This window comes from Sarcophilus harrisii, chromosome 3 (genome assembly GCF_902635505.1).
Source record: "Sarcophilus harrisii chromosome 3, mSarHar1.11, whole genome shotgun sequence".
NCBI classification, from domain to species: Eukaryota; Metazoa; Chordata; class Mammalia; order Dasyuromorphia; family Dasyuridae; genus Sarcophilus; species Sarcophilus harrisii.
The window spans coordinates 567,444,565-567,471,563 of record NC_045428.1 but is presented as its reverse complement, the minus strand read 5'-3'; the positions used below and the strand labels follow the sequence as shown (position 1 = coordinate 567,471,563).

The window sequence follows — 26,999 nt, the reverse complement described above, 5'->3', positions numbered from 1 at the left end:
GAAGGTGATCATCCTATCTTCTTCACACTGCACCATCAATACTGTGCAAAGAAAACTGGACTAGATCAAGATGGCCTCCAAACCAAAACATGAGACTTGTTGAAAGAATTGGGGATATTTTAGCTTGGAGAAGAAAGATCTGAAAGGTGATGGAATGGGAATGTTTAGCTTCACAGGTCAGAATAAAGAGTAATAAGGAGAGGTTTCAGAGGCAGTTTTAGCCTTAATGTAAGGAAATATATCCCAGAGCTTTGCAAAAGTTCTACAGGCTGCCTCAGAGGACAGTGGATTCATTTAGCATTGTTTAAAAATAGACAAATATATCAGTAAAAGAGAGTAGACACAGGAGAATCAGAAACAATAAAATTCAATAAACTAGTCAGTGTCCAATGAACTGGGAAATATAAATTATTTGGGAAAGAACTACCTGCTTGATAAAAACTGCTGGGGAAAACTGAAAAACGGTGTGGGAGGAACAACACTTAGACCAACACTGTCTATCATAGTCTATGATAAACAAAAAGGACACCCAACTTTAATATCCAAATCCTAACATCAAATATTAAAAGAGAACCAAGTCATGTACCTTTCAGAGTTATGGGAGGAAATGTACTCTTAACCAAATGCTAGCAGCAATTTAGAAAAGATAAAATAGATGACTTCAATTATATAAAATAAAAAGCCTCTACACACACAAACATATTAATATAACTAGGATGAAAAGGGAAGAAGTCAAAAGAGGGGGGAAAAAATCTTTGTATTAAGTTTCTGTAGAGGGCTGAAACTACTGAGTTGATGCACTGAGGTCAGGATTGTCAAGTACTTAGGGCTTTGGACAATACATGTGCTTGGAAAATGGCCCTTCCCACTATCCTGTGCTGGCTCAATGATTGGTGTATACAGATTGTAGGAGGGACTAGGGGATGGAGTAAGATGAGCCAGAGTCACGCTTGCAGTGGAAGAGGAAGGAGGAAGTTGCGGAAATTCTCTTCCATCCCCTTCACTTCTACCCCTGAAGATCAAGAATAAAAACTAAGGACTTTTGCTTATCCTGACTCCGGCTGATTCTAAGGTATCCTGGATGCTAGCACGGCCATCACAAGTTTCTTTGATAAAAGTTTGGTGTTCAACACAAAGAAACATCTAATATCTATGAAAAACTAAAAATCATTCCCCAATAATCAAAGGATATAATCAGTTCTATAAAGAATGTCAAAGTCCTTAATAACCACATGAAAGAATCACTACTAATAATAGAAATGAAAATCAAAATAATCCCAAAGTTTCACTTCACACCCAGCAAACGGGCAAAGATGACAACAGATGGGAGGAGTCAGTGTTGGAGGAGTGATGCCTGAAGGAGGCACACTAGTGTACTGTTGGTAGAACTGTGAATCAGCACTACCAACTATAGTGGAAAAATATGTAACTATGCAAAAAGTGACCAAAATATCCATACCTCTCAGCTCAGAGATTCTACTACTTGCCATGGACCTCAAAGAAATCACTTTGATAAAAGTTCCCATATACTCTGAATAATTACAGCAGCACTTTTTGTGGTAACAAAGAACGGAGGAACAAAGTGGATGCCAATGGCTAAACAATGTGGTAATAAATGAATCAGAAAATTACTGTGTATGAAATTTTACATGGACCGATGCTGAGTACTGCCAACAGAGCCAAGAAAACAATACACACAATGATTTCACCAATGTGACTGAGAAAAATCATCATCAAAAAACATTCACCAAAAATGAATAAGGAAAAATTATAATTAATGAGGAGGGCAGGGGACCCAGAGATTAGGGATGAATATACCTCCACACTACTCCTTCACAAGGTAGAATGGACATGAGTGTGGAACACTGACTTTTCAAGGTAGATTACTTTTGCTGTTTTTTTCTCCCTTTTCTTTTTCAGTACCATTAAAAATAGTCTTTGTAATTGGCAGGGCCCTGTGGATGGGGAAGAAGAAGAATGCTGGGAGAAATTATAATGATTAAAAAAAACAAAACATATCAATGAAAAAAAATTTTGTTTTGTTGTTTTTTTGGCGAGCCAATTGGGGTTAAGTGACTTGCCCAGGGTCACATGGCCAGGAAGCGTTTAGTGTCCGAGGCCGCATTTGAACTCAGGTCCTCCTGACTCCAGGGTTAGTGCACTATTCACTGCGCCATCTAAAATTTTTGAAGAAAGTAGTAGATTCCTTTTCATTGGAGTTATTCAAAGAGAAGATGAATTATCACTCATTGGAATACCATAGGAAAAAACCTTCCATTATGGGTTAGGCAAGAATAATTCTAAGATTCTATGCTACTGCACGAAGGAAATACTTTTTCTTTCAGGAGACAGAATCACCATGTTCTTTCTCAGCTATTTTGTAATAAAATCACAGCAGCGTGGATGGGAGAGCTGTTACAGGACCAAGGCCAGTACCCATTCTTTTAACTGGAAAGAGAGGCTACCAGACCACCTGAGCAGACGGAGAAAGCTCACAGCTCACCCAGACTTCCTCCAACATCTAAAAAGCTACTCACTGGTCCCACCCTGCCCACAACGTGCTGCTCCCTTCCCAGGCTTACCCGGCAGGCTGGGTGGCACCAGAGCTCTGGGGCTCCATGGTCTTCATTCTCTACCCTGAGGGGCTGCCAGGTCCAGGGGCTGGAGTGCATGTGCAGTAACCAAGCATCCTTAAACAGCTGTAAGGAGAAACCCAGACACACCTGCAGCTCAGACTCAATGTGGGACATTTCATGAAGAAGCACATATTGCAGAGACCCCCGGGGCATTGGGCTATGGATAGGGCTCCCCAAAGAATCACAAATGCTACATCAGACACCCAGTTTTTTACTTTGTGAACCAAAGATGATGAAAATTTCAAGTCTTGCCCAACTAACATTTGCAAAATACCTACTGTGTACAAGACACAGCTATGCAAAGTGTCTGTGAAACACAGGGAAAAAACATCTCAAGTACAGGAGAAAAGAGCCTGAGTTATGACTAAACTGGGAACCACTAACATCCATCCTAATTCTTAAGGACTTTCTGTAATTACAAAAGAGCTGTCCTATGAACCAGGAGAGCTTCGCTCAAGGCCACATGCCTCCCGCCAGGGCCAGGATCCCTGTCTCTCAGCTGTCAGCTTTAAGCCCCAAAGGGATGCTCAGTAGCAGCTTTCCCAAAGGAAGTGAGATGACAAAGAAACATCTGTAGACTAAGGGAAGGTGAGAAAAAGTTCCCCAGGAGAAAAAGTTCTCCCCTCTCTCTTGGGGTCTAAGAAACATTCTTCCAAGTTGCTCAAAGCAGCTGGCTCTTAGGTCGTGTTCTCTGTACTTACTGCATTTGGGCCACCACATCCTCCAAGGATCAAGATAGTTTCATCATCAATGACAATCTGGAAGAGCCCAAGGAAGGTGGGAAGAGAAGGAATTTAAAGTACCTTTATAAGTACAGAATGCCTTATGCCTTGGTAGTATGTACTTAACACCCAAACACTTAAAGCCCAAATCTGATCATTTTGGTTGTCAATATCCCATAGAGTTTCCCATAATTATGAAAATTCTAGTTACTTGATGTAAACAAATTACTGGTGATTCATTTGATAACAGAATCCCAGAATCTCAAAACTGGAAGTGCCTCGGAAGCATTTTTAGTTAAGGTTATTCAACTGTTGTTCAAAAAGTCCACTAAAGGGAAACTACTAGTTTAGTAAAGAAAACTTTACTAAACTTTTCTAAAGTTTTCCTTACATTGAAGTGAAATCTATACCTCCTTAGAACCATATTTTTGTGGCTGGTCATCTATACAGAAGCAAAGGTGACATTATAATAGGGCATCTCTTGCCAAAAGTAACAAGTGAACGCAAGGCTTTGGGAGAGGTAAAATCCACACCAGCTATAAATAAATAAGCTCCAATAAGAACTGGAAATTTAATGTAAGCAGAAGGGAACAATGAATTCTCCTCAGTGGGGGGCATGTTATAATTGTCTGGTAGCTACTTCAAGATCCTCCCCTCTTGCTCCCAACCAAAATACGCTGTGGAATATGCTGAAGAATAAAAGTAACTACTAGGCACCTGAGACTGGCCGCCTCGAGGGTGAGGGCTGGGGCCAGAGACATTAGGCTTGGACCAGGCCCACTGCTCGAGGTCAAGGACCCAAACATCATTGCTCCTAGAAGATAAGAACACAATCACAAAGCTGATTATACAAGGTGACACAGAGACCCTGGTAAGTAGCCAGCAGAGTGAGCAGGACCAACCCCCTTGAGCAAGCCTGTTGTGCAGGTGAGCATCTCTGCAGAGAAGAAGACCAGAACTGTGAGTGAATGGAGAACACGCAAATGATTCCCACATTACTTCAGAGGTGACAAGGAGACTAGAAGGAATGGCGCTCTTTCTGGGGTCACTCCCAAGTAGCAGGGGCAAGATCAGGCCCTTGGCTACTCACCTCTCTCCCACTGCAAAAAGCTGCTGTTTTGGGGGATAAGGTCTATGCACTAACACCCAAAGGAACTCGTCTAAGCACAAGGGACATGAGGACCCCTCCCAGACTATTTCTTCTCAAGGCAAAGGTCAGAAGAAAAATGAGAACAGCCCAACACCGGGTTCCATGTTCTTCTAGGAGCTCCAGGGACTCAACAACTGCTTTCTTAAGCAAAAATGACAATTTCACAAAGACTAAAGGAGGCCAGATGGGCACGTGGCAGGGGGATGCTTCAATGGAATACTCGGGCATTAAACCTTTAGGAGAGAAGCTTGGTTCTCCATCTTCCTAAGACTAGTCACCTCCAGAATGTCCCACTGGATCAGAGAACTGGAGCGAGAAGGGAGGTGGGAGGTCCTCTATTCTAACCCTCTTGTATCTCTGGTGAGGAAACTGAGGACCAGAGAAGTAGGTGACTTGTCCAAGTTCGCAGGGGCAGCCGGTGGCAGGGCTAGAACTTGAGTCCTGTGACTCCAGCACCACCTTTTGCATTTTAAGGTGAAATAACTTGCAATAAGCTAAAATGACTTTCCTGAATGGTGAGCTGAACCAGTCATGGGCGGGTCACCATGGAAAGATGGGAAGCTGCCTGCCTTGGGAGGCGCTTCCACCCGTCACAGGAGGAGAGCCCTTTCTAAAGTGTTTTTCCTCCTGGACATGTTACAGCAGACCATCAGGGAGAGCTGCTGAAGTGCTTCTGCAGCTGACAGCCACTGGCATAAACAATAAGCTTGGCTTCTGCCGTCCCCGGCCTAGACCACGTCCTTCCCACAGTGACAGGCTTGTACCGAGACAACCACATCTGACCCTGCTCCTCCTGCTCCCTTGCCCCCTGTAAAGCCCTATCCACTCTCTGCCCAGCTCCTCAAAGCTTCCCCAGCCCCTCATAGGTCAAAAACTGAAGTGCACAAAGCAATTCACAGATTTACGCACAGACACATATGAGATGATCCCCAGGACTGCGTCTCATCCTTATATCCCCGAACCCCTCCATGAGACCCTACCCTGTGCTCCTCCCGAGCGCTAAGCACAGTCCTCCCTCTGGGCTGGGGAGGTACTTAATAAAAGAAGGAGCGATCCGTAATCTCCACCCTGTGTTCCCTTGTGCTGAAGACGACGGAGTCCGATCTCCTCCTCTCATGGTGAGGGACGTGGGGTTCAGAAGTGGCCACGCCTGAGCCAGCCCGGCGGTAAATGACCTGGGTCATTCTTCCTGTGCACTGGACTTGGCCATGCCTCCAGAAAGGCGTGAAGAGCAGACTGCCAGGAGAGATCCAGCATCTGACCAACAAGCCGCACCTACTTACATTTGCCGGGATCCGAGGGAACCCCCAAAAACAATCATCTTGTCCTCTATCACACAGGAGGAGTGGCCTGCCATAGGTGGGGGCCCATGCGTTGTCACGATGCAATTCCACCTATCAAAAAGGGACAAAAAGGAACCGAGATACGCAGTTTAAACACTGGAAGCCACTATCTACCAGGTAGTCCCCAACTCCACACTGCCATATTTAAAAAATCTAACTCTAAATTCTTATGGTAGGGGGTCCATGAGAAATGTCTAAGTAGCTCATAATGCCTTCAAACTGGCTTGCTGAATGAGCCCCTATAATGAACAAAGAGCAATTTTCCTGCATTTTACCTCACTGAATCAATCATACAACATTTCACAGGCCTTCCTGTGGAAGAGCCCTGTGCTCAGTATTTATTTCATTATAGAGAAAGGAAAATGTTTTCATTTGGTAAAGAAAAAACTTTCGAGCTGTTAGGAGTCTGGGAAAATACAAGAGGCGATAAGGACTCATTTATTTTACAAACTGCCTGATTCTCACGGTACAAGGCACTCTAAGAATGAGAGCAGCCAAGGTTTCAGGGTATCAAAGAGTTGTTATTACTCATTTCAGGATTAGAGATTGCAATCACTCCAACTTTTTCATTACAAGAAAATTTTATTAATCTCAAAAAGCAAGTATATGGGTCACTGTTCTTTTTTTCATTTTGAAATTTTTATTATTTTAGTTTTACACCTCTTCTCCCTAACAATATAATATTTATAACAGATGAAAAAGGAGGGGACAACATATCAGTTGACAATTCTTTGACCTCTACTAAGAAAGGGGTGAATCTCTTCTCTTCTTGGGGGGCAGCAGCAGATCTACTTTTATTTTGGCCACATACAGAGCTGTTTTCATAATGTCTATTGTTCTCCCAGTGCTAGCTATTTTACTGAGTCAGTTCACATAAGTATTCCCAAGCCCCTTTGACTTCTTCATTTTCATAATTTCTTATGGTAAAATAATATTCCGCTATCTCAAGTACCAAAATTTTAGTCCTTTCTCATTGTTAATGCTGTCAGAGAAGGAGGTTCCTGATCTGCAAGGTTCTCCTCTACAATGCTTACCAATTTTTAGAGGGTGAATATGTGTGTATTTCATCAAAGAACCTTTCGGGTTGATGCAGAGGATAAGGGCTTGGCCGTGTCCAACCCCCAAACAGCACAAGTAAGTCCTTGTACACTACTAGAGTGGCTCCAGCTTTAGGGGAGGGATAAGAACCTAGAAAAAGTCAAAAATAGTATAGTTAGAGAATGAGGTCTTCTCATAAACAGAGTTCAAGCTATTCATGGATCACCCTGCCCCTGAGGAGAGAAAAATAAAAAAATAAAACTTTTGCTACAAAGCCCCAAAAAACAGGAAGACGAAACTGAATTTTGAAGTACCAAAAGAAAATCAAATTGCATATCTTCATAATCACCCAAAGCTAAACAGATCTCATTTGTGGGCAAAACATCTGTCAATCGGTGACAGGAAATTACTAGGTTTTTAACAAAGTCCTTAAAATTACACTTTGGTATCAAGTTAAAAAAAAAAACAAATAATTACCTCAAACCATCTAGTTTTGTCTGTGGAGGTTGCAGTTAAAATGCTAATACAACTAACTTTATTCACATCAAAATGAGTTGGAAACATAAAAAGTAAAAACACCGCGTACTTTATTTTTAAGAAATACAAAATATTTAAGCATATTGTCAGGTTCTGTAATGGAATAAGGATGATTAAGAAGGAATAAGATGGGAATCCAGACCAGGATACTTACATTTTAGAGGGTTCAAGGGAGTCACTGCCCAATCGTCAAAAAAAAGGGAGAAATTTGTGTAAACTACTTCATAAATTATCGTTAATATCAAGCTATGAGAGTTTACATATATCCTACAAAGACAGATACCTATTCCTGAGACTTGAGAGATAATCAATTTAGGGACCGTACCCATAGGACTGAAGAACATTCTGTGTTGTCCCAAGAAATGCCAACTGTGTAAATTATTTATTTTGGCTCCCATCCTTAAAAGCCCTACCTTTGCCACCAGCCACAAGTCCTCCTTCTCAAAGAGGACTCAGTTTGCAAACCTGTTTTCCTCACTTTAAAATTAAAATTAAACCTCTGTTTAATTCCTCACTCCCCTATTTCTAGGCTGATTTGTTTGGCCTTACCCACCCCCAGGTTAGAGACAAATTCAAGTCTAATTGATAATATACATAAGATGTAGTTTTGAGAAGGAGGGCACTAATGGTTGTGAGATCAGCAAAGAGTTCTTGCAGATAGCGAAATTTGAGCTGAATCTTTAAAACCAATGATTTTATAAGTTGGAGAGAATGTAGATTCCCTCTGGAAAATAACTGGAGACATAAGAGCTGACATATCATTTGTGCAAGCAGTAAGAAGGCCAAGCTAGCTGGATTCCAGGTGTGTAAGAAGATGGTGAACACCTCTGGAGGACAGACCTAGCTCTGAATCACTCATCAAGCAAAGGTGAGATGTTGCAAAGGGTTCTAATCATGTGCATTAGAGGTCCCCTTAAATTCTAAAAGACAGTAGACAAAAGAAAAGTGAGGGCAACTAAGTCACAATTTGCTATTGCCATCGAATAATTGAAAAGACTTAAAAAGAAGCAAGCAAACACATGCACGCACGCACACAGAAAATGGCAAACCACTCCAGTAGCTTTGCCAAGAAAACCCCAAATGAGGTCATAAAGAGTCAGACACAAACAACGAAAAATGACTGAACAAAATATTCTATGTAAAGGAATACTATTGTGCTATAGGAAATGACAAGCAAGAAGATTTCAGAAAAGCCTAAAAAGACTTCTATGAACTGATGCTGAGGGAAGTCAGAAGAACCAGGAGAATGTCATACACAAGTAACAGCAACACTGTGTGATCAACTAAGACTTAGCTCTTTTCAATAATACAATGATCCAAGACAATTCCAAAGAGTTGTGTTGGGAAATGTCATCCATATCCAGAGAAAGAACTATGGAAAATGAATGCAAGTCAAAGCATACTATTTTTGCCATTTTTTGTTGTTTTTTCTTATGCTTTTTTCCCCTTTGTTTCCCCTTTGGTCTGCTTTCACAATGTGACCATGTGGAAATGTGTTTGATATGACTACATGTATAACCTATATCAGATTGCTTGCCATCTTGAAGAAGGGGAAAGAGGGAGGAAAATTTGAAAGTCAAAAGTTTACAAAAATGAATACTGAAAACTATCTCTACATGTAATTGGAAAAAAATTGAATTAAATTGGAGAAAATAATATGACAAGATAAGAAAAATGCACTTAGTCTTATTTTAATCCTAAATGGCAAAAATATTTAATAAATGACTAGTAATAGGTAAGCCATGGCAAATCTGGACAGACATCCACATACTTAGAATTATGGTTTTTGTAGTAGCAATATATGGATGGCTGTGAGAATTGAATCCATACTTTTGAACTGTGATGTTGGAGAATGCTTGTAAGAGTTTCTTGAACAGTAAGGAGATCAAATCAGTGAATACTTAAAGAAATTAATTTAGTTTATTCACAGAAAGGTCAAATAGTGAAGCTAAAACTTAAATACTCTGGTCACATGAAGAGCAAATGAGATTTATTGGAAAACCCCCTGATAATGGGAAAGATTGAATGGGAAAGAAAAAGAGGGCAGCAGAGGATAAGATAGGCAGTACCATGGAAGCAAAAAATGAGCTTGGACAGACTTTGGGAGATGGTGGAAAAGTGCAGGGCCTAGTGTGTTATGGTTCATGGGGTCACAATGAGTCAGACATGACAGAGCAAAACCAAAATAATAATAGTACAGTTATCCCAAAAATATCTCAATGCAGTTTTAAGCACCAAGATTTTGGGGATACCCACTACATCAGGGTCAATGTGACATAATCATGATTCCAGCCTCCAGTTTTAAGAATTGGGAGAGGGAAGAAGAATGAGAGGGGGGGGGGGGGGTACGCTAGATCGGAGAGAGAGACACACACAACACAGAGAGAAAGACAGAGAGACAGAGACAGAGAGAAGGAGGGGGGGAGGGGGAGAGTAATGGAACAGTCAGTGGTTTGGGACCTGAGGTGTTTTTTTTGTTGTTGTTAAAGGGAAATATATCTTCTGGGAGCCAAGATGGTAGAATAGGCAGTAAATCACCATAACTCTCCCACATTCACCCCTCAAAACTGTAAAATAGTGCTCCAATCTTGGAACATAGGCAAGAAAGGTCTGTCTCACTCAGATAAAAGGGGAATGCTGTCCAGGACAGGAAGTGTTCCAGCATACCAGAAGCAAGCCCTGCCTCAGCAAACCAATGGGAGAGCCTAAGCCTCAGTGCAATGGAACAGGCAAAAAATCAGCATCAGGGGATGGGTATGCTTCAGTAAAGCCCTGGGCAAACCGACAATTTCCAACAGCCAGACCAATGCGTGCTTCAGGGAAACCCTGGGGAAATGCAGAAACACTCCACGAGTTTCAGCAGACACCAGCACTAGTATCCTAGCTCAGTCCAGGCAAACTACCAGGCCCCTATGGCCTCTGGGAGTCCCAGACACTCCTCACTCAACCCCCTCAGCACAGAATCAGACCCAAGAGCTCCCCGCATGAGTCTCGGGGGAACATGGGTACAGCACCAGGTAACCATAATAAAAAGGGGGATCTGAATAGCATCTTTCAAGAAATTATCAAGGAAAACTGCTCTGATATTCTGGAAACAAAGAGCAAAATAGGCACTAACAGAATCCATCAATCAACTGAGGAAAGAGATCCTAAAATAAAAACAAGGAACATTACAGCCAAATTATAGAACTATCAGGTCAAGGGGAAAAAGTGGCCAGAAAGAAACAATTCAAATATGGGGGAGCAACAATCAAGATTACATAGGATTTACCAGCTGCAACATTAAAGGATTGGGGGCAGCTAGGGGCACAGTGGATAGAACACCAGCCCTGAAGTCAGGAGGTCCCAAGTTCAAATCTGACCTCAGACACTTGACATTTCCTAGCAGTATGACCCTGGGCAAGTCACTTAACCCCAACTGCCTCGGGGGGAAAAAAAACCCACAAACCCACATATTAGATTGGAGTTCATGGAACATGCCATTCTAAAAGATAAAGGAGCTATGGTATAACCAAGAATCATCTACCTAGCAAAATTAAGCATAATACTTCAAGGGGAAAAAAATTCATTCAATGAAATAGAAGGATTTCAAGCTTTCATAAGACCACCACAATTGAGAACTAAATAAATAAAATGATTGATCTCCGATTTCAAGACCCAAGAGAAACCTAAAAAGAGAAAGGAAAACAAAAGGGATTCCAGGGAGTCCAAATATTTATATACCTACACAGGAAGATGATACTTGTAATTCTTAAAAACCGTACCATAGACATAGGGTATGGATATAAGATAGACTTGAGGAAATGACATACAAAAATTAAGGGATAAAAAAGAGGAGTATACTGATTGCAAACAGAAGAGAGAAGTAGAATGGGGTAAATTATTTCGTGTGAAAAAGAAAAAAAAAAACAGGTACAAAGAGATATTGCTATGGCTTGCCATTTCCTTGGGCATCTTATTTTGCAAGTGAGGAAATTGAGGCAACTGGGATAACTGATACAACAAAACTACAACAAAAGAGACTAAGGAGTAATCAGACAGGTAGAAAGATGATCAGAAGGGAGCAGAGTCACATACTCTAGGGAGCAAAGAACACCCAGGAGACAGGCCCCTCTTCACAGAGGGGTCAAGAAAGGAGCATAAGAGACTATTAGTAACTCTGGAGAGAGCACTTTCAGCAGACAGCTTTGTAAAGGAATTCTGCCAGTTGGAAGGAATGGTTGGAAGGAGGGCATTCCTTTTTTTAAGGGAGAGAAAAAGATGTGTTTATGGACAGAAGGAAGCAGTCAGAGGTTAGTTCAATGTTCAGTATCAGTGAGAAGGTAGGGATGACAAAGAGCACAATCTGTTAGAAAAGATAGGCTAGAATGTGCTCCCATGTGCTTCCAGAAGGATTTGCTTTGGGAAAGAGAAAGGCTAGCTCTTTGCATGAGATAAACTGAGGGAAAACTTAATGGGGGAAGACTGTGAAATGAGCAGGGAAGAAAAGAGAGATCTTAGCGAGTGGTCTCCATTGGTGGGTGCGGGGGACACACAAGGTCCTCAGCTAAAAGTGTGAGAAGAGAAGGACGTTACAGAAAGCCTGAAGAGGGATGGAAAGGTTTGGATTACTTGTTATGATGAGTGAGTAGGACAGTAAATGGATTAAGGAGGGAAGGAAAGGTTGTCTTGGTCTTGTGTGGGACCAATTAAGATTATGCAACAAAAATTTGTAGCAGAACCAGTCGACACAGTTTCATGATTTGCTTCACTTTTGTTCAGCAGTCTGTGAAAAGAAGTGAAAGTAACAGATGGTGCTAGTAATCCAGTGTTGGGACTTTCACAAGAAATGACTGTTGTGCCAAAGAAATAATAACAATTCTTATTTATAAACCACTTTAAGATTTTCAGAGTATTTTCCTCACTAAAACCCTGTGAGACAGATAATGTAAGAATTATTCCTATTTTATAGACAAAGAAACAAGCTCTGACAAAATGACATGATTTGTCCAAGAGCCACAGCAAGTAAATATCTGAAGTCAGATTTTAACCCAGATCTCATCTAGAACTCTTTTAATGATCTCTGAATCAAAGCTGGAAGGAATCCCAATGATCATCAATCAATAAATAAACATTATTAAGCACCTACTATATGCTTAGGCACTGAGCCAAGCACTAGAGATATAAAATGAGACCTAAGAAAGTCCCTTCCTTCACAGAGCTTACAATCTAATGAAGGAGGTGACCTGCAAACAGATATGTATCTGTATATGTAACAAAGCAAGTTACCTACAGGATGAATAGGAAATAATTAACTAGAAGTCATTAGAATTAAAAGAGGTTGAGGGAAGACTTCCACTTAAAGATGCGATTTTAGTTAGAACTTCAAGACATCCAGGGAGGTGAATAGTAGGAGCATTCCAGGCATGAAGGACAGCCAAGATACGAAAAGTCTAGTTTTGTGAAATAGCCAGAAGACCAGGGTCGCTAGATCAGAGTATATGTTGAGAAATTTGGGGTAAGAAGACCAGAAAAGAAGGAGAAGGCTACATTAAGAAGAACTTTGAATGCCAGAGTATTTTGTGTCTGATAAATAATAATAATAGAGAGCCATTGGAGTTCATGGCGTAGAAGGGACAAACCTGTGCTGGAAGCCATCCAATCTCACTTGAACCTACCCAGGAAATAACTTTGAAATGTCTCACTTAAGGAGGCACATCCCAAGATGATGAGATTCTTTTGAGAGAAGCAATGTAGTATAGTACAAAAGGGGAGAGATGATGTGGAATTGAGTACTGTTCATCCTATGTACTACATGATCTTGAAGTAGTCATTTTCTTTTTTCTTTCTGATCCTTAGATCCTTAGGGATGAATTGACGTAGATGTCTTCTAAGGATCTAAGGATCTTAGGATAAGCAGCAATTCCCTCCAGTATACTACAGGCTAGCAGTCATTCAACTTGCACCTAAAGAATCGTAATGCCTTACTTCCTATGAGCTCAGCTCTACACATAATGAGTTATTTAATGAGAACTTTTGGATGGAGATTAAATACTTTGGCAACAGCAGACACTGCATAATCAAATTAAAAGCATAGCACAACTATGATCATAATATGATGAAATTTAACTCCCATGCCCAAAAAATCCTATAAAAGATCTTGCATTAAGTAGGAAAATGAAACTGACTAGCCTTCAAAATGATAAAGCCACTGGAGTTCTGAGGGCAATTTAAGTAATATATAAGTTCAAAACAAAACCAAAAAGACTTTTTAAGAAGAGTGTGTGTGTAAAAATAAGTCAATCTTTAACAAGAATCATAGGTACAAAATAAAATGTTATTTTATAATAGAAAAGCCCCATGAGTATATTCCCAAAAGCATAACTATGATAATAATATGATGAAATGTAACCCCTATGCCCCGAAAATTCTATAAAAGGTCTTGTACTAATTAAGGAAATGGAACTGGCTAGTCTTCAAAATTATAAAGCCACTGGACTTCTGAGGGCAACCTAAGTAATATATAGCTCAAAACAAAAAAAGATTTTTAAGAACTGTGAGCATATGTGTGTAAAAACATGGCAATTTTTATTAAGGATCATGGGTGCAAAATAAAATCTTAATTATATAGTAAAAAAGTCACATGAGCATATTCCCAATAAAAGTAGATTATCTATATGTGATCCACTTTCCAAAACAACCCAACATTCTCCTAATCTCACCCCAGATAGAATCTACAGATGTTACATTTCAAAACAGAACAAAACCAATAAGGTAGATATGGAAGTCTGAAAAAATCAGATTGACACTCCATACAACAATTAATGTTCTAGAAAAAGAACTAATTGGTTTAGATATGTGCAAGAGCTTTGCCTCTCTATGAAATCAGAAAAAGGATTTTACACATGAACAACTGTGGTGGAACAGCAGTAGGCAACATTTCTAGAGAGTCTGATAAAACTGTGAAGCAATTCCACATTCTGCTTTGGTTTCTCCACTACACTCCCCCCACTTCTCATTCTAAAACACACTGGGTCTGGAAAACCATATGATGACAAGATAAAACAAGTAGCCATCTGTGGTAACGTGTATACCATTTGTGTGGCTGGAGCTACTCTTTCAACCTTTCACCATATTCTAAGTGCTTAAATAAGAAAAGGGTCAAATATAAGGTGGGAAGTGAAAGGAGGAATCTTGACAAATTGAATCATTCTGCAAAAGGCTTATTCCAGAATCTAAGTGAGTGGCCATCAATTATAGAATGGCTGAAAAAAATTACGGCATATGAATGTGATGTAATAATACTGTATCTTAAGAAATGACAATTAAGATAAATTCCGAGAAATTGGGAAGATGTATGTGAACTGATAACAGAGTGAAATAATCACAACTGGGAGAATACCTTATATAATCACTCTAATAACCCATTCAATTCAATCCATAAATATATATACCAGGTGCTGACTACTTGCCAAACACTGTATTAAGCACTGGGGACAGAATTAGTAAAAAGAAAGACAGTCCTTGCCCTAAAAGAGCTTATAATCTAAAGGATGGGCAAACACATCAAAGAAGGCAGGAAAGTGGAGGGGGAAGACAATGCAAAGGAAATGCCCTGCAGAAAGCATTTTGTAAATTTGTAGGTCATTATCCTACAAATCCTTAATTTTCCTGAGATCAATTTGTACCATGATTCATAACCACTTATCCTCACTAGATTGGTATGAAATTGGCTTCAGCAATACAAAGCCTCTAAAAGTCACCGAAAACTGCACAAGTCGCAGTGAGGGGCGACACAATTTCATTACATAATGCTTCTCTGGACCCCAAAATGAGATAATGTAAGATAAAGTGGAAAGTAAAGGAGGGGTATCCAACTAAAATGGCAATGAATGCCCCTCCCTCTATGTAAGGAGCCCTGTGGGCCACATACTGACTTAGAAAACGCAAAATTAACCTTATCTATACTTTGCTGCATTTTTATTTTGTTAAACATTTTCCAATTCCATTTTAATGTGTCCAGTAAAAGTGTTGTAGACCAGCACCTCTGGTGTAAAAAAAAAAAAAAAAAATACTAGGTTAAAAAACACAGGTAGCTACTAGGTGTAACCTTAGTGCTTAGCACTTAAGTCTACGCCTTTATTGCCCCATTTGTAAAATGATGAAGTTGAATTAGAGTATTTCTAAGTTTCCTTCTAGCTAATTTAAATCTTTGGAAAAATTATTCAACATGTATTATTAGGAGTGGTAAATCATCCAAAGAACCCTCCTCACCTCATGGCAACAGTCAAAGGAACAAATAGCAAAGCTTGTCTCCTTCCAGTCTCTGCACTTGGCTGCTGGCAGTTTCCATCTTATTCATATGGATTCAGCAAATATCAGCCTAGTGCTTACTAATGGAACATAGAAGGATTAGTCACACAGTTTAGAAGCACTCTTACATCCTCAACCTTTCTAGACTAGAAAGACAATCTACCCAGTTCTCAGACCCTATGACCATAGGCTCACTGACACAGGACTGCTCCCAGGATTTTTCTAAGAAGCACATTTCATTTCTAAAGCAAATTAAAATGGCATGTTGATGCTACTGAGTTCTCACTGATATGAGCACTACCCTTGACGTGTCCACTTATACAGATAATCTGTATCTTCTTCTAAATGAAACCTGTCCACCGTTTCTCACAACATGGTCAGTGGAAGCCACCTTCTGAGTCTTTTCAAGTTTTAGGTATACAAAAGCAATATTCAGGCTATCCATCTATAGGATCTTGATCTTTAGGGAGCCTAGTCACTTTTCTAGTCATATGTGTTCTAATTTTAACACATACAAGGAATTCCTCAGTGCCAAAGTGTGGTGGACATCTTACACACATCAAATATCATTTTACTGATCCACGGTTCAGCTGCATTTGTGATTTCCGAGATCATAGTGTTTCACAATTTATAGCAATATGAAATAACTAGATGAATGCAGTGACTAAGAAGATAGGGCTTTTATGGCAAAAATAAATTTAAAAAAAAATTAAACATTCTTGCCATTGCAACATTTAAGATAATCAATAAGCAAGACTGGCCTGGCCACTTTCTCTTCAGGCCACTGGAGATTTCATACAACAAATAAAGTCAAAAGTTCTAGAGTAATGAAGCCATATTTATTTAAGCTGAGAAGGGTAAATTAAGGTTCCCCCTCTATTATCTTTGTTATTTGTATATATTTGTGAATATATATATATATATCATATCTTACTATATCTTTCTATAACTCATTTAACTTTTCCTTTAAGAATTTAGGTACATACTATTTGATGTATATGTTCAATGTTTCTATTTCCAAGTTGGAATTCTCTTTCCATATCTTTCCTTCCTAACTCTTGTCTGTTTTTCCGTTCTTTCCTCAACAGCTCTTGAATGTTTTTTAATTTTTTTGTTTTTTTAGCTCTTTCTCTAATTCTTGAACTCTTCTGGGAATTCTTGCTGGCAGATGTTTTTGAGTGATGCCATTTTATGTTTATATCCTAAACTTGTGTCATCATAGTAATTCTTTATGGTCAGGTAGGTTCTTTTCTTGTTTGCCTGTTCTTCCTGCCTATTTCTTGGATGTTAAATTTTATGTTAGGACTCGGCATACTTCTTGTGCAGGAGACTGGATATCTGGATTGAGCTTCTATCCTCTTACAATTTTCTGTTGCTTTCACAGTACCAGACCTGTCAAGTTTCAGTCCCCCCCAAAGTAGTATAATCCTGATGGAGACATTCATTGACTTTGTGTTGCCAATTCAGGTTTGGGTCTACTGGCTTATTTCTGGTTGGGAGTTTCAACAGGCTGCTGCTTGATTCTGCCATTATTGGTCTACTGGGAGGCTTTTCAAGTTCAGAGTGACTAAGATAATGGCTCTCTTATGGTTTAAAACACTGCATCCTGCTCCAGGGATCAGTGCCATCTCCACAGCTACTATTTGGTTCTCAGAACTTGTCCACACTCAGTGCACAGCTAGGATTACTACTCCTCTCCAACCTGGATCTGAGACTCGGCACTGGGAGGGGGTGACTGAGTTACTAGACAGTACCTGTTCCTCCACCCAGAGCTTGCTCAGGAATCTCCTTGGATCTCTTTCTGACACCGTGGCCCTCCCTCAGTCTTTAGAAAGTATATCCTCACCACCACAGCTATACACTCCTGGCCAAAACCCCTCTCCAGAGTTCACAGACCTTTCCATCAATTTTCCTAAGCTACCATGGGCTGGAGAAATGACTACTATGATTTCTTGGCTTTTCTAATTAGAATTTAGTCTGGTGCATTCAGATCTAGACTCTAAAGCGTCCTCTCATTCTTGGCTTGGCTCTACCTCTCTGTGTGTTTCCAAAAGTATATCCCAATAAAAAGGTGATTTTTTTTTAGTCTGAAAGTTATGAAGTCCTTACAAGGCTTCAAGAATGTCCGAGTTTTTCTATACTAATTCATTTCTTATCAAATGATTTGAACAGTGTCAATGAACATTTATCTGAAAGCTTCGTAAGGCTGGAGCCATAGGTCATTATAAAGAAGAAAGTCTACTTTCTTCTTTAACCCATGTCAATGTCTATATTTTAGGAGAAATGACTTAAAGACTTTAAAAACTTTTCTAGAGTAAAAATCAGTTTAATCCACTGTCTCTTTTGTGTGTTTCTAATTCATTGGGAACGTGATAGAGATAAGATGAGGTGAGAGGTGAAATGCTGATAGACCTTAGGCTGTCTCAGGAATTTTTTCCTCCAAGCATTAAATTCTGTGAAATATAATAATGATACATAGCTTGAATCAACTAATTTGAGATAGCAATAGTTCAGAAGAATAGTGTTAAATTTTTCCTGCGAGCATTTACACCTCAGAAATCAGGATTTGGTTTATGGCTTTACTGATTGTCTAGAGTTAAAAAATTATGTAGGGGCAGCTAGATGGCGCAGTGGATAGAGTACTGATCCTAGTGATCTCAGACACTTAATATTTCCTAGCTGTGTGACACTGGGAAAATCACTTAACCCTGATTGCCTCTATATATATATGTATGTGTGTATGTGTATGTATGTGTATGTATGTGTATGTATATGTATATGTGTGTATATATATGTATGTATTTGAATATATATACATATACATACACATATACAGAACTTATTATGAACCTAATTATGATTAGTTTATTGTACTTATTATACTTATTTTGTACTTATTGTACTTATTGTACTCCCCATTCCTACCTCCACCCCTGAAAATCTGTTGTTAAACATCACCAATCACACCTACAAATGTATCATCAGTATGCTATAAAGATGCAAAGTTGCTGTGGAGTTGAATTTACCATATATTTAAAAGCAACCTGAAATATTTATGTCATGGGTTCATCAGTCACCTTGTATTATAATAATGACAAGTAGCTGCAAAAAATTCACCATAAAGTAACTTCAGTTTATGTATCAACACCGGTTGCTGAGGCTGAAAAGGTAGAGGGATTCATAAAAATCCTCATGTCTGTCATGTTCATGTCTGTAGAACTTTAAAAGATCAATAAAGATCTTTTAAAGTTCTACAGACATGAACTATTAATAATATAATTAGCCTCATTTTGCAGAAAAGAAATCCAAAACAAATCAAAGGAGAACTCTAATTTTTTTTTTAAAAATCCAAATCCTAGTTTAAGGAAGAACTTCATTTAATTCTAAAATGTGGATTTAATGGGCCACTAAGAACATGCAAAGGAAAAAAAATCTTTTTCAAAAAATAAAAATTCTCTAATGATTACATAACTTAGGAGCTGTGACTAGAAATGGTTTTAAAAAATTGGCTCAGAAGCCAATTTTCCAGAATCAGATCATAGGTAGACATATGATCTTTAACCCATGGCAATAAGTCTACCTATATAGGTAGACATATATATTACATAGTATTCCTACCAGGACTAAATTGAAAGTTGTAATAACAAAAATTTCTATTTATATATTTTATAATTTATGAAGCATTTTTCCCCACAATGCACTGGGAAAGCGTTACCTACATTTTATGAAGAAAATAGCTTCTGAGAGGTCAAGGGAGAGTCAATAAGGAAATGAGTCCTAACTTGAAACCTGTTCTTCAGATGCCAAGTTATAGGAAAATACTTGTTTTTGCCTCTTTCATGTATTTCTGAACTGATCTAAGGAACTCAGTGTTTAAAAAAATGCAGAAATAAGGCTCAACAATTACAGATTTATAACAGCTCATTCACAATATGTGTCGTCTATTAGAAACTTTGAAATGCACGTGCACATTGGATAAACAAAGCCATATGTCTGTTTTTTTATTCCTGGGCTACATCAAAATTGTATTAACTTTGGACTAGGAAATAACAATTGTGACTGAGTACATGTGTGAGTACATATATATACACATACATATACTTGTACATGTATATACATATATGATCTTATAGGCATAAAATCCGGCTCAGAACAAATAGTAATTCAGACCACCAACACTGTTCCCTTGTCCTGACTCCCTCTCCTCTCCTTCCCTTTTTCCTTGGGGAAAAAAAACCTTGGAGTTGCTGTTTCCACTTCTCTTAGAATTCTCTTGAAAGTGCTCTCTAACCAGGATCCTAACATTCAACTGCCTTCGTCTCCAAAATCACAAATGACCTTCTAATTGCCAAGCACAGAGGCTTTTTCTTGACCCTCATCCTCCTTGAGCACTCAGCATCCGATACCCCGGCCACGTTCTCCTTTGGGAGAGTTCCCTCTTTGGTTTTGGTGAATCTGTCCTCTTGGGTTCAACTGAACCTTCCCGATACGCTTTGCGGACCTTTCATCCGAGCCGCATCACTGTGGGTGGCCACCAGGGCTCTGTCTCAGGGCTGTCCCCCAGAGCCTTCCAAGTTCCTATGGGTCTGATCAACCATAGCTAGACACACTGCCCTGGAGCCCAGCAGTGACGTCATTCATCAGGGCCCTGGTGGGGAGGGAAGGCCGACCACCCCCCACCCCTGCAGTCTCCCTTGCCACTCTCGCCAGCCTGAGCTCCAGCCTGGATCACCAAGTGTTCATTAAATGTCTGACTTGCTGGAAGCCCCATCGGGACCTCAAACTCCACATGTCCAAAAGCCAACTTTCCCCTTAAACTCAGCAACTGGGGCCCTTGGCCTGGCAACCACAGTGTCATCTGTGGCTCTTCCTCCTCCTCCTCCTCCTCCCACACGTCTAGTCGCTGGCCTGAACCGGCCCTCTCTCACACAGACCTCACCTCTGGGCTCCTGGAGCCCACACTTCACAGGCCCCAAACGGCGACCACTGTTCAGACTCACCACCTCAAGTCCCTTCCCGCTTTAAATCATCACAGCTCCCAAAGTAGCTCTCTTGTGAGCGTCAAACGTAGTCAATCTGACTATGTCACAGACGGCCCCACTCCAAAGTTTCCTTGACACCGAGAGGATCCAGCAAACATTTCCCATCACCACATGGCCCCTTCCTCTCCTTGTAGTATTTAGTGCCTTCCCTCCCTCCCCTCTCCTAGGGTCACTGTTCCTCACATGCGACACCCCATCATGGTGCCTTTACCCTTAATGTCCAACATGCCTAGAAAGTTTTTCCTTCTGAGAACCCCAAAGAAGGTCAGAAGTCACAAAATCCCATGGAATGGTGCAAGCCTTGAGCCCGTTCAGGATCCCTTCCCCACCAGACCATGTTACCAACAGCAACACGGTACTAGGAAAGCTCAGGAAGGGTCCAACCTTCCGGCCTGCAACGAATCCTGGGCCCCTTCTCCTTCCAGCCAGGGAGATCTGAGCCAGGATGCAGAGGTTCAGGGGAGCGACGCCATGGCCAGCACTAACCCAGTGTTCTGTGCTTCAAAAGATCTCTGGAGGAGAAAGGAAGAATAGAAGGAAAGGGGAAGGCTACAAATCTGAGCCTCAACAAAGCTCGATCCCATATCCCACCCCGCTCCTAAGAGCACTGGACATTCTGACTGCAGAAACCATTCTGGCAGCTCTCCGAACTACCAGTATCAGGTGAGAGAACTGGGGACAGGGCAAAACACTAGCTGGGGAGACTGGGCAGCACTCCTGAAGCCTCAAGAGAAGAACCCAATTTCCAGCTGGGGTCAGTTCTGTCCGCGCAAAAGGCACCTAGGACAGAGACCTAGTGTGGTAAACAATGGATTGCCCAGCATGGGAAGAGACAAACACTTTGAGATCCAGCACTCAGGAAAACTACTAGCAGAAGAGAGGGAGTCAGAAAGAAAGAAATAGGAGTAAATAAGGGAATAAAAAAGCCTAAAATTACCAAAGTTCTCAAGAAGAAAAAACTCAAAAAACTTGAACATTAGCAGATAAATTAATAAGGAAGTCATTAACAGCAGGAGGAAATATGGATTCCAGATCTAGAAAATGAATTCGGGCATCTCTGAATTAATACTACAAAACAAAGAAAAATGATGAGACAGAGGACCCTGTGGAATTTGAGGAGAACAAGGAATTACAACTTGCTGTTTATGAGTAATTCAAAAGAGAAATGAGAACTATGAGAGCAGAATTTATGGCCTGAATAACAGAACAATGGGCAAAATGGAAAGATTTGAATCTGTTATGGCAAGTTTCACCAAAGAAACAAAAGAAATGACAACTGATTGGGAATGCAAATATATAGAAGTGAAGGTCAATCTAGAAAAAGAAAGGTAAAAATCAATAATATTAAAAGCAAATATGGTCTCTTTCCAAGTAAAATATACAAATGTCAAAGACAGGACATATGGGGAAAACCTAAAGATCACAGATCTCCCAGAAGCTGATGACAAAACAAAAAACCTGAATAGTATAATGCAAATTTTATCTATACACACATACACACACACACAACACACTCCAAAATTTTTGAACACAGTTCTTAGCACCCAAGTCCTTGGCACTGTCAAATGATGCAGCATTAGGAATAGATAATATCGGTGGAAATAACATCAAAGAAAATAAATTGAACTATGGTTCACTGCTGTGTCCTAAGAACCAAAGTATGGGCCCTTTCTCTGTGACTTGCAGGTGAAACTTCCTCAATATACTTTTTACTAGAGAGCAGGGGCTTTCTTTTTCTATTTGTATCTCCAGTGGTTAGCACTTTTTATTTTGTACAAAATGTTTCTTCACTTATTCATTTATCTCAGTGTAATCTGATAATTTATTAATTCTAACTGTTGGGTGCTTTTACGTATAAACTTGCAGAATTGAATGAGAATTATTTAGAAGCAAAAACAATAGTGCTGATCTTGGGTTCAAGAAAGAGTTCAAAGAAAAGTTCCTCCTTTCCTAAAAGGCCAACCTCCTTCATAAATCCTTTCCTATCTCTGATCTCTCTACTATCCCCACATTTCTCCCAGCCCTTTACCATGATCTATCTCTCTCTTAATAGATGTTTTTTGAATAAAAAGTCAGTCAATTCTATTCAGTGGAGGAAGAACCAGGATAAGCACTATGACCCTTCCTACTTGGCTCTCTTCAGTTTATTCAAATTATGCAGACAAGATTTTCTCCCCGAGAGCATGCTGTCACATTCTCATCACACTGAAAAATCATGTTTGCTCTCAGGAAAAAAGGCAGGATATGGGCTGCATAGGGTAAATTATTAGGATTAGAATGCTTGATTTTACTCAATTGTTTTTTGGGTTTTTTGTAACAAAGGAGAAATAGAGACTTATATGGGGTAAGAGAACATACTGGATAATGACTATGATATGAAAAACAGAAGACATCAAGAAAATATATTTTTTAAACAGAAACCCATACATATTGCAAAGGTCCAATGTTTGTTTACAGAGCAGAATGTCTGCAATGGATAAAGGACTGTCTCATCTTTAAATTGGCAGAAATAATAAAACCCAATTTCCACAGTTGTTATGAGATCAAATGAAAAAACATTTGCAAAATGCTTTGTAAACTTTAAAGAGCCACATAAATACCATCAATCATCACCATTCCAAAACTTTTTGGCTTTGTTTCCCTTCAGAGCAAAAGGCCTACTACAGCTCCTTGGTTCATACATTCATACTGCTCCCAGTCCCAGTATGTGACTATGTGGGAAAATCAGCCAAGAGAAGCAAAATTAAACAGTGAGACAAGGCTACTATACACATTTCAGAAGGGAGTTATATCACAACAACAAAGAACACAAATTTCTTTGTAACTTAAACCAAGTCTTGTGTCTTTATCACAAATATTAGTACACAACAGCATATGCTATTATTATGTCCAAGGTCCTCCCTGAATACCAAGAAACAAAGGATTTAAGGTATAATATCTTAAGGAAAACAAAACAGAACCACAACACATTTGAAAGCTTTCTTCTTGGAGATCAAAAATGAATTCATTCTTAAAATCCTGATTCACTGATCAGGATAAAACACAAAAATCAGATATTTCCAATTATGTAGGTTCACAAACTTAACTATTCCCTTAAAGCTTTCTAAAGGCAGAAGATGTAATTTCTATTTCTTACCTAACTTCCATGGAAACAAAAGTTTATATGAATATGTGTAATGCTTTCCTTCTGGCAGAAAAAGTGAAACTAAATTGCCTATCACCAGGAGAGAGAGAGAGAGAGAGAGAGAGAGAGAGAGAAAGTGTGTTTCTTCTAACCCCTTTCAAAAGTCCCAACATCTCAAATTGCAATACAAACTAATTGCCATGGTTATTTTCTGCTGGAGCTGCTCTCTAAAGAATTCAAATGATGTGAATAAAAGGGCAATGTTGCACACAGTGATGCTTCTGTGGATAATTAAGGAGTTTTCAGAATTAAGGGAAGGGGATTACCAGATTTATCCATTCCACCTACTTATTATCCTAAAGATGCGTGAGTCTAGAAAACAGAAATAACTATTGGGCTACAGTGAATTCAAATATAAAAACTGATTTGTGGGGAAAGGACTTTGTATGCTCATGAATAAATCAATTCAAACCATATTCCCACAAGCAGCCTGATGAAATATTGGTCTTACTGGTCTGTTTTATTCATAGTACTGAGAGGCATATTTTCTCACAGGAGAAAAGAAAAATTAAGAGCCAAAAAAGTGTTAAACCACATTCTAGGGAAGGATTTGGACATAGAGTATACTGGAAATTTAGAGTTATGATTCCCAGAGCTACTATAATAACCATAAAGTATGTTTTCTGTGAATCCCAATTACAGAGATCTCAAGGAACTAAAACTGTCTTTTAAAGTACAGGGGCCATTCAGCTCTGATTTATGGACACAACTACAAGTCATGGAGCAATATCCACCGAGGAGGTTCCCAAGTCTTTTTTAGCAGATGCATTTTGTGTAGCTCTTCTACCTACAGACCAAGCAAAGTAAATAGTGAAACATTTTCCACTCAAGCCGTTCCCTCTTGTGTAGTCCTAGGAAATGCAAGGATACCATAACCGGGGGAGACTCTTCTCTGGCGCCCAAGACAACACAGACCCAAATCCTCTCCCTTCACCATAACCCAGTGGCAGGACTGCCTTGCCATTCCAGTCACCATCTATTTATAAACACGTACTTTCTGCAAAGCACCAAGCCAAGCACTACAAGGTCAGGTGGGTGAGGGGGCTGAAGACAGTCAGGAAGAAATGAGAATTTGGCTTCCATTGACATACAGTCATTTATCAGTTAGAAAGCATCTGACCCACATTCTCTCACTTGAGCCTCACAAAATCAATTCTGTGGGGCAGGGAGTGATAGGAACTGAGATCTCGGGAGGGACGGGGACTTGCCGAGAGCTGCAGGAGGGAGCCCTTGGGCCCTTGGCCTCCAACTGCCTGAACCCCGGGCTGGCTCCCAGCTCTTCCCTGCAGTCTCATGGACATCCTCTGCAGGGATCAGTGGCAGCCAAAAGAAGGCCACTAAGGCAGGCCCTGAGATTCCCGCTGACTCTGCCCTCGGGGCCTAACAAAGCAGAACCGAAAGAATGCTGGGCCGGCCTCCGCAGGGAGCTGGGTCCCATCCCACTGACCCCCAGCAGCTTGTGACCATGAGCCCCCCAGACTGTGACCTCAAAGGCAAAACGCAAACACCGCCGCTCCTCCTTCTCCCTTCCGGGGAGCGTTGAGGGGGAAACCATGCAAGAGCCACAGACCGTAAGCTGTTCTCACAACCAACCAGCTAAGGGCCCGGGGCTCGGGCCTGCCGTGGCTTCCTAGCTCACAGGCGCGCTAACCCCAGCCCCCCACACCCGTGCAAGCCCGCCCAGCCAGGCACGGCGCCCCACCCCTGCGCAACAAGCCAGCCTCTGGGGCCCCGCACAGGGCCCCCGCACAGGGGCCCCGCCTGGCCCTCATCCGCGGGCCTCCTCATCCGCGGGCCTCTTCCTAGCTCCCCAGTCTTTCTAAATCTTATTCCCAGCCCCATTTTCACCCGCTATTCCTCGAACAAGAGCTCGCACCCCCATTCGGGGCCCTCTTTCTGGCTGTTCCCACAGCCCGCCCAGGCCCCGGGCTCCCTTAGAGCTGCCGATTCTCCCCAGGCGCCCTCTCCACGCCGGGCCCACAGGCAGCTATCGGAAGGGCCTTTCTCCACCCGCCTGCAGAGTCTGGCCCCAGGAGGCACCACCTGCCAGAGGACCAATGGGACAGATGACCCGGTGGCCTTGCCCTGGAGGCCAGCTCCCTGCGGGCCCCCCCCCTTTCCCCTCCCCCCAGGCCTGCTCCCTGCTCCCCGCTTCCCCCCTTTTGCCCCTCCCTGCCCGGCTCCCTGCACGCTCTGCGCCAGGTCACTGGCTGGTCTCTGAAACCCCATCACGATGCGCGAAAAGGAGCCAAAAAGCGGAGCGCTGCGCCCTGGCCTCGGCCAGAGCTGCTCCCTCCAGCGGGGACTCAGCAGTTCCCAGAGACGCCCACCAGGGGGCAGCAAACACTCCCTCCTCCCCCCTGGAGGCGCCTGCTGGCTCACTCCTCGGAGGCTGACGGGACGATCCTGAGAGAAATCCCGGCCGGGGGTCCCAGGGCCCGGGCCGGAGCCTGCACCGGGCCGAGCGGTGCGAGCTCCGGTGGGGCTTCTGCTTCTCTGCGCGCGTTCCCTCCCGAAGCTGTTAGACCGAGGCGCCGCCGAGCCCCCCCCCATCTGAAGGAGAAGTGGGGCCGGGGTCAGGGGCCGGGGCTGCGCGCTGAGAACCCGCCCTGAGAGGCCTCCAGGTCTCCGGCAGCACCGGGGAGCGCGGACTCTCCGGGGGGCGCCGAGAGGCTCCGGGAGCCGCCAGGCCCGTGGCCGCAGTGGGGCAGACGTCAGAGCAGACTGGGCGGGGCCCGGGCCTTTGAGGCCGAACTCCCCGAGCTGGGCAGGCCCGCGGCGGGGGCCTTAACTTTTACTAACGGAAAAAAGTCCTCATGCAGGCCCAAGCCTGCGTCCCGAAAGTCCCAGCTCCGGGGGGGGGAGGGGGGGGGCGGCCCGACCCTGGCTACGGTGACATTTCGTCCGCGTTTCCTTTGGAAGGCCTCTCGGGCCCTCCAAGGGGGCTTCACAGCTAGGGAGATCGCGCTCGGGCCAGGGCTTTGCGCCAGCGATGGGACGTTGCCCCGTTCAGGGCGGTAATGTTTTATTTGGGGGCTGCGTCTTCCCGTCCCAC

The 26,999-nt window shown here is 41.7% G+C and overlaps 1 protein-coding gene across 2 annotated transcripts in view; it reads right to left on the bottom strand.

The window, feature by feature from the left end:
• FBXO42 (F-box protein 42) overlaps positions 1-26,999 on the bottom strand; it is a 112,089-nt gene that overhangs the window by 2,840 nt on the left and 82,250 nt on the right. For both annotated transcript variants that reach the window (XM_031962776.1, XM_031962777.1), the window contains exons 5-9: positions 6,886-7,039; positions 5,792-5,902; positions 4,076-4,172; positions 3,338-3,394; positions 2,583-2,699 (exon numbers count right to left, since the gene is read on the bottom strand). In XM_031962776.1, the coding sequence (XP_031818636.1) occupies positions 2,583-2,699; positions 3,338-3,394; positions 4,076-4,172; positions 5,792-5,902; positions 6,886-7,039 (536 nt within the window). The remainder of the gene's footprint in view (positions 1-2,582; positions 2,700-3,337; positions 3,395-4,075; positions 4,173-5,791; positions 5,903-6,885; positions 7,040-26,999) is intronic.